Raw genomic sequence first — 12000 nt, forward strand, 5'->3', positions numbered from 1 at the left:
TAAAAAGCTGAAAATCTCAATAGGGAAAGTTACAAGGAACTGATTGAACTTGGTTTGCTTTTTTTTGTTTCATCTCTTATGTTCAAGTGTAATAAGAAAATAACTTCTACTTGAGATTAGATTTTTTTTTTCCAGGTAGCTCGGTATAAGTCCTAAATCCCCCTTTTTTGTTATTGGACTGCCAACTTTGTTGTGTACAGAGAAAAAAAACTGTCAGACTAACATCAAGTGTTTAATTTTGTGTACTTATCTGGACAAAAAAAATGAAAAAACTTTCCATTTGCCAAGTTTTCTATCCCTTGTATACACCTATGTACATAGTCACATGATGCAAAATAGAAAGAGTCCTTGAATGCTTTGAAAAGTGGAAATAAAAAATGTTGGGTGGATAGCATCTATCTGATATTGTGCTATTTGGAGACAGCCTTGTAAATAAAACTTGAATTGAAATATATTTGGTATGTCTACATTTTATTGGTCTTACAGGCAAAGGTACATTTTGGAATTTTTATTTCCTAGGTCGAGTGATTAGCGCGTTGGCCTCACAGTTCTGGTGTCGAGGGTGTGATCCTAGGTGGGTCCTCACTGTGTGAAGGTTATATGTTCTCCCTAGGCTTGTGTGGGTTTTCTTCGGGTACTCTGGATTCCTCCCACATCCCAAAAAATATGAATGAATGACTGATATTTCATTGGTGCATCATTGAATATCATCGGATGGTTGCTGCCACACCTCCCAGTCAAAATTGATAGGACGTTTAGCACCGTCATTGGCAGCCAATGAGTAAATACTTATTTATGACATATTTTGAGTTTGATATATTTCATAAAAGGAGAGTAGATCTTAATATACATCTTCATGTTAGTGAACATATATGTAAGATTATAGCCAAAGGCTCATTTCCATCTTTAGTCCTTTGTGCAGGTTGAAAAGCGTAATAAACTAATCTTTTCCTTTTTTTTAAACTAGATCCCGATCTTTTTAAAAATGATGTTTAGGCCAAATTACGATTAAGTGTTTGGATCGGAATCCCTAACACAAATAAATGCTTGAATCAATACCAAAAAATTAACGGCCCTAACAGTAGGCAAACCCCTAATTCATCTACCATGCAACTTAACCTGATTTTTTTCCCCCTTCATAATATTCAATAAAAAAATCAAAAGCCTTTCTTGTCATTATACACAGCTGCGTATAAAGAAATTGGTGGTGCTACTCCACGTAGTGCGTTTTCCCAGTAAAAACATAAATAAGTAATATAAAAATATAAAAAGTCACGTATCAAATAATACACAGCATAATACTTGAGTCCATTCTTTTAAATGCAACAGAAGACAAAACCCTAATATTTTTACAGATTGCTTTTACAATGCCAAATGGGTTTAGGCTGCTAAGTTATCATAGTCATCAGAAGAAAACGAAATGACAGTGAGAGACATTTAAGGTGGAAGCGAGGCAAAAGAAGCCAAGCCGGAAAAAGAAGGGTAAAAAAATTAAAACAAAATTTGAATTAAGTTTAGTGTAAGGTAAGATTCAACTTATTTGTAAGTGTTTCTGTATTTCAATCTAAATTAATTTAAGTGTAATTTATGTTTATGTTGTGTTACGAGGGTGGCCCGGTGGAGTGAGTGGTTAGCGTGTCGGCCTCACAGCTCTGGGGTCCTGGGTTCAAATCCAGGTCACGTCCACCTGTGTGGTGTTTGCATGTTCTCCCGGGCCTGCGTGGGTTTCCTCCGGCTACTCCAGTGTCCTCCCACATTGCACAAAAACATGCATGGTAGGCTAATTGGACACTCTAAATTGCCCCTTCGTATGGATGAGTGTGCATGGTTGTGCTCTGCGATTGGCTGGCCACCGATTCAGGATGTCCCCCACCTCTGGCCAGGGTCAGCTGGGATAGGCTCCAGCACCCCCATGACCCTAATGAGGATAAAGTGGTTCAGAAAATGAGATGAGATGAGAGATGAGGTTATGTTATGAGCATGTTGTCGTCCAAAAAGTCTCTCTCCCCTCCATGCACTCCGCATTGTACTGAATTATGTCTCATTTTAGTATTGAATATCATTACCAGTAGATAGTTATTTGTTACTCTGTTAGTAGATCGTGAGTTAGAAAAAATAAAAATATTTTTCCATTGTAATATCCTGCTTTTGGTGTTTTTTTCAGAGGGTGAGAACGAATTAATTTGTATTTCGTTCATTTCTATGGGAAAAGTTGATTTGAGATACGAGTAAATCTCATTTTAGCATTGAATATCATTACCAGTAGATAGTTATTTGTTACTCTGTTAGTAGATAGTGAATTAGAACCAATAATAATATTTCTCCATTGTAATATCCAGTTTTTGGTGTTTTTTCAGAGGGTGGGAACAAATTAATTTGTATTTCGTTCATTTCTATGGGAAAAGTTGATTTGAGATATGAGTAAATCGACATATGAGCTTGGTCCTGCAACGCATTAAGATCATATCTCAAGGTATTAGTGTCAATGAGTTCTTGTTGTCACCAATTATGTAAATTTGCAAGCGGGTTCACAAATAAGAGCACTGAGTTTTAGTCTGCAGGAAACTTTTTGACAAAATGATTTTTGACATTTTTGAATGACTAAAGAAACATCAACAACTAGAAAACGGTCGCATTTGCAATCTCGCTTTTGATATGTCAAGCAAAACTTACCACCATTGCCAGATGTTCTTATTTTCCCAACATTCCTCATTCTAAATATCAAAGTATAATTACCGAAATATTCCTCTAGGAAGAAAATCAGCACAAAACGCAAGCCCTCTATTATTTCTAGGCGGCATTGGTTGAAAATCTGGCGTGAAATCACAATGTTCTCATTGAGGCGCACAATCGCGACGCTCGCAAGAAAGGGATGTTTCAACACTTTGCCTTTGACACATCTTGATGGGGCAAAACGCGACTTCCAAAACAAACACTTGGACCGCACGCACGAGGTACCGCTGCTCGCAATCGTCTTTTGGCGCCACTTCACAGGCGCAGGTGAAGGAAACCTAAAGCTGGCGCTCGGCCTGTTGACACAGTCAGAGTCGAGCGGAAGACAGGCACGCTCTTTGGATTCCGTTGACCTCTGAGCGCACAGGCCATGGGACGAGACGCTGCGCTCAGGTCAACGTGTTCTTTTCAAGACAAGAATCTCTTTCATTTATTTCTACTTCTCGCAATGCCTCCTGCTGTCTAAGCACATCTTGCAGAGGTGTTGATAGGATGTGATGTGGCGGCGAAGAAAAGAATTGCTGCCCTGTTCAAGCATGGAGGTAAGAAAGAAAACCAAAAGATAACATAAATCATTCATGCACCCTTTCAACACGTTTTGGGGTCATGGTTAAGTGTGTATAGATTTACAAATGTGCAGGATAAGGATGAACCATAATCAAGTTTACTGTCCACATATATACTTTAGATTTAAGTAGGCTATTCTGAAAATTTTAATGAAAACATTTTACTGAAGACTACTTTGACCAATTGAAAACTGACATGTTGCGAATGAAGAGTTGTTAACAATGACATTGAAACCAAAACAAGCCTTTTTGTAGAGCCAATTAGTATTCTGATTACAGTAATAAAACATTTACACACACACCAAAGTAACAACAATACATTTATTAACCAGCCCTTAAACAATAATAAAATGTTTCTAATGGTATATATGTATATACGTATATATATATATATATATATATATATATATATATATATATATATATATATATATATATATATATATATATATATATATATATATATATATATATATATAATAAATTTCATTATACTTGTATAAAGACAATAAAAGCATTCAATTCAATTCAATTCAATCACAGAAGGGCAAAAAAGTCATGTTTTAGGTTGAAGCAAAACATCCAGAATATAATGCCAAGTGTAAAAAGGGTGAAAGGAGTCTAAAACATCTGCTACAGTTTATCCATTTGAATCAATTTCAAAGGGATTGGTTTAATTTATTGAAGATTTTCTTTGGAGGGCTCTCGTGCACCCTCTTATGGATTATGCCCTGGGCGGTCCCCCACATTGCTCAGAGCAAAAATTGGCTCTGCTTGAACCTAAACATGTTAAATGATAGCCCTACACAAAATTCCCAGTGAAGGCATCAGAATATCACTGTCAAATATCCACTAGGGGGCAATACAAGCAGACTTGGTGACGTTGGTGTTCACAGCAAGTCCTCAAGAATCATTGCATTTAGCAAACCTCGGTTTGAATGTATATTGTGTTTAAAATGTTGAGTACATTGTGAAGATATACTCTCACCATATGCATGGAATTCCAGCAATGTTCACAAAAGAGGGAGATGAATCTGCCTACACCCTATTGTTGTCTACGCACACATGACAACAATATGTGAAGTAATACCCACTAGGAAAAACCAAGCACCTTGATGGCATTTTCTCCCCGGGCTTGCGCGGGTTCTCCTCGGGTACTCCGGTTTGAGTGTATCTAACATTTAAATTTCAGATTTCTATTTAGGATTTATATTTAGATTTAACATTTATTCATTCATTCATTTTATGAACCGCTTATCCTCACAAGTGTTGCGGGGGTGCTGGAGCCTATCCCAACTGACTTCGGGCCTAACCCTAACCCACTCACACTCATACTTGGGGGCAATTTAGAGTGTTCAACCAGTCTACCCTGCATGTTTTGGAAAAGTGGGAGAAAACTGGAGTATACCCGGAGAAAACCCACGCAAGCCTGGAGAGAACATGCAAACTCCATACAGTTAGGACTGACCTGGTATTGAACCCTCAACGCCAGAACTGTGAGACTGACACGCTAAAATTAACATTTAAATTTAAGATTTAGATTTAACATTTGCATTTAAGATTTAGATGTAACATTTTAAAATAAGATGTGGATTTAACATTTAAATTTACGATGTAGATTGAGCAATTACTATTCAGGAATATAGTAGTGATGTTGCTAAATATTGTGGTAAATATGCGAGAAAAGGTGACCCTAAAATTTTTCACAACATATTTGAAACACTGTGTGGCGCTAAATATGAGAAAATGTCTTTTAAAACGACCGTAGCTTTACAAACGGCGCCCCATACATAATATGTTCATTGTTATATGCCTAGTAAAGGGTTAAAACACACTTTTCACGAGTTTTAGTCTTAAATTATTTTTGCTTTCCGAAACTTGCTCGAATTAAACGACTATTGCCAGTCGAGAATTTTATCAAGTTGGACATTTTTAAAAGTTGTCTTATAATGTGTCAAAATTCACGATTTACGCTTTACGGACATACGGGGACGATTAATTTAACAAATTCCTGATTTGTTTTCTCAGCCTCTTTAATTTGATCTTGTTAAAAGTCACTAGTTAATAAGAGGATGCGCATACAGTTGCGCTAATTGAGTGTCCGCATCGTCTTCGTCAATTTGCAGCGTAAAGCGAACATAATGGGTCGTTTTCTCATGTTAATGACGCTCACACTGTCGGACATTATCGGCTGTCGCATCTCTACTGGCACCGCCCGACTTTGCACGCAAACTATGGGCGCAAACCAGGCCAGCAGCATCTTTTCTGACATTCCCTTCATTAAAATGTAGGATGGCAGCGAAAGTTTTCAGATATGTGTCTGTACTTGTGGTGGGATGTAGGATGTGGGAGTCATAAATCTGTCTGCACTGTCCCAATCATGTTTAGCACTTTATTGGGACATCTACCTCTCATTTAAAATATAGAACAAAGTGGCGGCCCAGGGGCCAAATCTGGCCCGCCGCATCATTTTGTGCGGCCCGAGAAAGTAAATCGTGAGTGCCCACTTTCTGTTTTAGGATCAAATTCAAATGGTTATAGATGTACATTACATTTCCTGATTTTCCTCTTTTTAAATCAATCATTGCAATATTTTCAATCCAATTTTATTTCTTTTGTGTTTTTAGATATTTTCCGTTTTCCACTTTAATATTGAACATAATTAAAAAATATACTTTGTTTCCATTTGAAATGAAAAACATGTTTAAAAGAAATTTTCCATTACTAAGAAAAAAAAGCTCAAATAAACATTGCTTTAGATCTACAGAAACTGACTATTTAGGGCTTTTGATCCAGTTCTTTTAATCCAATTAAAAAAAAAATCTAAATATAGATCTAAAATGGTCCGACCCACATGAAATGGAGTTGACGTTAATGCGGCCCGCGAACCAACCCGAGTTTGACAGCCCTGGTATAGAACAATAGTACTACTGAAACGAGAACATTCACCGTCACTCCTGCCTCCCAATTGAAATCATTTGGACTTCTATCAATGTCAGTGGCGGGCATTGAGTTAAATACAATGTAAATAAATAATACACTTGAGTGGGTAGCATGTTCGCCTCGCATTGCTGAGTTTTATGGTTCAATTCTGGGCCTGACCTTCCTATGAAGAATTTGCATGTTCCCCCGTGCCAGTGTTCTGTCAGACCTGCACACCCATCGTATTAACATACTATATCATGTTGACATTTCATTCTGAACCGCTTTAGCCTAACTAGGGTCGCAGGGGGTGCTGGGGCTTATCCCAGCTGACTTTGGGCACGAGGCAGGGGACACCCCAAATCGGTGGCTAGCCAATCGCAGGGCACGAGGAGACAAACACTCATTCTTAGGGGCAATTGACATTTTCCAACCAGCCTACCATGCATGTTTTTGGAATGAGGGAGGAAACTGGAGTACCTGGAGAAAACCCACGCAGGCCCACGGAGAACACGCGAACTCCACGCATGACGACCAATTTGGATTTGAACCCAGGACCACAGAACTATGATGCCAACACGCTAACTACTCAGGGCCCTGGCCGCCCTCACATTGACACACTGAAGAAAATTGCATAAAAGCTTTGCAGCATTCATGCCAGCCTATCAGACAGGTAAACAATATTATAATTTTACTCATGTTTTCCTCAGTTGCAATTTTATTAAATACATCTTTTTGAATTTAGTTATAGTCATACCAAAAGTTCCACGTGTTCTCTTGCTTTTTGAACCATCAAACGATGAATGAACGAATAAGCTTTAATGTGCTATTACTGTATTTCCTCGCATATAATCTGTATTTGTAAAAAAAGATGACAGAATCAAGGGTACGGCTTATATGCGCACAAGACTTACAGAGTTGCTATACTTTTTTCACCAGTAGATGTCAGCAAATTAACATTTACTATTAGTTGGTTATTTTCTGTTTTGCAGTAAGAAAACAACAATTACGAGATGAATTAGTATAAAACTGTTTTTTTCTGTAGTTATCCATATTTGTTTTTTGTGCCGATATTATTTTTCTGAAAATGTGAATGAATACATTGCTTTTCCATGTCCCAACTCTGATAATGACTTCCTTTTTGAATTCGTCTGTTACGTCTTTGGCAAGATGTCGAGGCGAGAACGAGGGAAGTGGCGCTCAAACCAAAACTTTAATAAATTAAGCAGGATATTAGAAATTACAAAGAATTAGAAATCAAATCACATAACCAAACCTGACAAGGGGAGATACTGTAAAGCGAGGAACGAGGCAAATGGAACATGGATGGAGGTAACGAGGAAACGTGGACAAACGAAAGCAGACGATCTGACGAATGACATAACAATCAGTGGGGTTTAAATAGAGTGACATGGGTTGACAAGACAATTAGGAACACCTGGGAAACACACGAGGGAGAAGGCAGGGAATACACCAGGGGCGGAGAAACGACAGCGGAACACAATGGGCAATCACTCAGACAGGACACCAGGGGGAAAAAGCATAAAACCAAGCAACCCTAATATCGCCCAGGTGCGGGCAACACTCTTTCAGAATGTGCAATCCAGCAGGATTCATACAGTATCTCAGAAATATCACGTGCAATGATTTTTCTTAAGATTTTCCTTTCAAAGTAACACATTTGTACTCCTTATTAAAACCACTAATATGGAGGTGAAAACTGTAAAATTCAATGGTTTTTGAGGCAATTTTAAGGGTGCGGCTTATACGCGGAGGTGGCTAATATGCGAGAAAATACGGTAAGTGTGAGAGTGCATTTCTACTTATTATGTTAGGTTAGGTTAGGTTTATTTCAATCCGTATTCGGGAAATTTCTTGGTTGCAGCAGCAAGACAGACATAAGACTCACAAGACATTGTAGACCTAGGTAAAAAACTAAATACCAAAATGCAATAAAAAAAGACAGAAAAGCAGCAAAAACACAAAACGAGCAAGAGCAGACAAAGCTACCGCTACCGGCTGTCACCTTGAGCGGCGCCATCTTGGTTCCAGTAGCAAAAATGGATACTATAAATCAGTGGTGGGCTGTCAGGGCCTTCAAGGCCTTCTCTGCTGGCCTAATAAATATCTGAATCATATATTATATTTTGTCCATCAATACCTACAATAATTCCAAATTGTCTGTTAGCTTCCTTTCCCCCTGGTTGCACTGCTTCCAGATGTGTGTTTTCATATTGAAGCATTTAACCAATCACATTTCAGCCATTATTTGTTGCCAGGGTCAGAAATCTGCTTCAAAGCCTTCACAATCAGTTCTGCGGGCTCTGCCGCTTTAAACAAGCGTCAATAAGACTGTTGCTTTAACCAATCAGATTTCGAGTTGGCAACACCACAATATATTGACGCGGGCGTAGGGATACGTCATTGCCTTGTCGCAGGCAGAGGGATACGTCATCGCTTTCACCAACTATGAGGCTAGTCATTAGCCAGAGCTACCAAACTGTATTTGGAGCGGGCAAAGCCATTTTCAAGACGGACTATGCCAGAAATACGACAGGACAGGTTCGTCTTTCAGCATTAGCTTCGATGACGATATAAAAGAAGGAAGAAAGAAAGGAGAATGGATATTGTGTACAGTTAAAAAGGATTTTTGGTGAGCAAAATATGTCTATATTCCTAAATAATATTTCAATTGTGGGCCAAGTTCTGATATCTGAAAAGCTCCAGTGTTTGTATTTAAACACTAAATGCTGCTAGGAAATGAATTTTACCCCATTTTAGTGCAATTTTTGCCGTTTCGCCATTGACGTCCATCCCTGTTTTTTTCCGGGGAAATCACCTCCATGGCCCGGTTGTAATGTCTGAAAAGCTCCAGTATTTGTATTTAATCAATAAATGCTGCTAGGAAGTGGATTTTACCCCATTTTAGTGCAATTTTTGCCGTTTCGCGTATGGACGTATATGGACTTATCTATGACGGACCATGCCAGACCTTCTTCGCTGTCGTTTTCCGGGGGAAATGATACTCCGGGCATGGTTCTGATGTCTAAAAAGCTCCAGTATTTGTATTTAATCAATAAATGCTGTTTTCGGCTGGATTTTCCCCCATTTTCGGGCAATGTTTGCCGGTACGCAATTGACGTTCATTGCTGTCTTTTCCCGGGAAAATCACCCCCCGTCCAGGTTGTAATGTCTGAAAAGCTCCAGTATTTGTATTTAATCATTAAATGCTGCTAGGAAGTGGATTTTACCCCATTATTGTCCATTGATTTATTGATTAATTTTTATGTGTCGCAGCTGTAGCTGCAGTCAAGGTTTTATAGCCATAAAATAGTTTTTGAGGGTTGGATTGATTCGTTGAAGGCACTACGAGAAAATGCACGGATCGCCACTCCTATAAATACAATTTACTACACTATATAGCAAATGTTATTGGTGTGGCCTACCAAAATTGTTATCATGTCCACTTCATGGACACCAGTTGTTTTTGTTTTTGAATGACCAAAAGTAGTCATTACCCAATAAAGGGTTAACCATTGAACGCTATTGGGGCTGAGAATCGGTCTAAGGTTAAAGTAAGGTTAGAGGGTGTGTTCGTTTGCGCGTGCGTAAGGAGGTCGTGTGGGCGTTGGGGGTGGTCAGGGGACACAGGGGGTCGATCCCTGTCAGCAAAGATGCTCGTGCACGCGCACAGCCGACATGCCGACACACAGATGCAAATAAAAAGTCAGGCTGATTGGACGCACGATTCCATTCAGGTCAGTCTAACTTTTCAATGTATGGTCCGCTGGGACGAGCGCGTTTTACGCAGCAGTTTTGCGCAAGAGGAGGCCACACGGAGAGAAGAGGTCTGACAAGCGGACGATGTGATGTGACCCCCACCCGCGGAAGGAAAAGGAAAAACCCCAGCAAATGACCAGCACCGCGGCGCCCGAGTCCCAGTGCGGGCTCAGTGCGTGAGCATGACCGCTTTGTTTGGCGTGGCCGCGTGGAGCCCACGACGCTCCGATTCACTCATGCATTCAGTGGAATAGTAGTTCCGAATACTTTTTTTGGGGAGGGGGGGCAAAGAGACACGATGATGAGCGGAGACCCGAGCGCACTGATCCTTTACTGTCTGGTTCTTTTAGTCCGAGGAGACCCGTGGAGGATCAGACCGGACTCAGGCAACTGTGAGCTCAACAAGAAAGTAAGTGGAATGGATGGATGGATGGATGGATGGATGGATGGATGGATGGATGGATGGATGGTACAGGTACATTAAAAAATGAGTGATGGACAGGTAGATAAAAAAAGAACCAAAAAACATCCTAAAAAAGAAATAGGGCGACATTCTTTTCAAAACTGAAATATTGCAGATAGTATAAGATTTTACATTTTGTCAAGTGCATCAACAGATCTTTCCAAGACCAAAATGTGGCATCGTTTTTACCATATCCTGTTGTTTGCTTTCTCAATATGTCATGAAAGTTAAAGAGTCAGGCTGACTCTAGTTATGTTTCATACAGTAGTATTTTAAGTGTACTGATCACATATGAGAGCTTTAATGTCACTTTAAATTTACTGGAGTTGTGTAGTGTGAAAAACAGTTCTTAAAAGGCAAACAAAACACAATTACATGTCTAATTATTCGACTTTGAAGATACTTTTTGAATATACCCCTCAAACAATATCGTAAATATAAGTATATATATACATATATATAAGTCTTTTTGAGTCTGTATCCGTTTTTGCTACCGCAACCAAGATGGCGGCGTTCAAGTGGCAGCCGGTGGCGGTAGCTCCGTCCACTCTTGCTCGTTTTGTGTTTTTGCTGCTTTTCTGTCTTAATGGTTTTTATTTGGTGATTCTTAATGATCCCATTTACTTTGATTTGCTTTGTATATATATAAGTATATATATACATATATATATATATATATATATATATATATATATATATATATATATATATATATATATATATATATATATATATATATATATATATATATGGAGTTTAAAATAATTTGGACACTACAAATATCTTTTCTTTCCTCTTTCTGGCATTTTCTAGTTGGAACATGAGCTCTAATGCCATGCATTCTGAAATTATGTTGCCCAAAAGGCTGATTAAAAATGACCTTTAAAGCAATTTGTACAAATATGAGTTATTAATTCACTTACCGCTCTGCAGTCGTAGCCAAATGTTCTGGTGGTGACTCACATTTTTTCCTGCTAAGCTTGCTTTTTTCATGCTTACATGCTCCACAAACATTACATGTTGTTCAGTCTAAATAAGTATTTTAAAAATAATAGTCAGCACGTGCTTGATCAACACATCATTATCCCTCAGTAAATTAGTCATGTAAATAAATTAATACATTACATCCTCAAACTTATAGTCATTTCATAAACCTTTGGTCACAACTGCAATTGATTTATTGTCTATAGAGCACTATTGAGTGGCCCGGTGGAGAGTGGTTAGTGCATCGGGCCTCACAGTTCTGGGGTGGAGGGTTCAATCCTCAAGGGTCCTCACTGTATGCAGTTTGCATGTTCTCCCCGGGCTTGCCTGGGTTTTGTCTGGGTACTCCTTGCAGGTTAGGCTGGTTGAACACGCTAAATTTCCCCTCGATATGAGTGTGAGGATGAATCATTATCTGTCTCCTTGTGCCCTGTGATTGGCTGGCCGCCGATTCAGGGTGTCCCCTGCCTGGTGGCCATAGTTAGTAAAGGAGTGTGAGGATAGGCGGTTTGGAAAATGAATGAATAGAGCAACATAAAATACACTCAGACA

The 12000-nt window shown here is 39.0% G+C and overlaps 1 protein-coding gene across 1 annotated transcript in view; it reads left to right on the forward strand.

The window, feature by feature from the left end:
* The first annotated feature begins 9967 nt into the window (after window positions 1-9967).
* The window catches only part of trabd2a (TraB domain containing 2A), a 75791-nt gene continuing 73758 nt past the window's right edge, over window positions 9968-12000 (forward strand). Inside the window, exon 1 of the mRNA XM_077622981.1 lies at window positions 9968-10410. Coding sequence (XP_077479107.1) covers window positions 10300-10410 — 111 coding nt within the window. The 5' untranslated portion in view covers window positions 9968-10299. The remainder of the gene's footprint in view (window positions 10411-12000) is intronic.

This window comes from Stigmatopora argus, chromosome 16 (assembly GCF_051989625.1).
Source record: "Stigmatopora argus isolate UIUO_Sarg chromosome 16, RoL_Sarg_1.0, whole genome shotgun sequence".
NCBI lineage: Eukaryota > Metazoa > Chordata > Actinopteri > Syngnathiformes > Syngnathidae > Stigmatopora > Stigmatopora argus.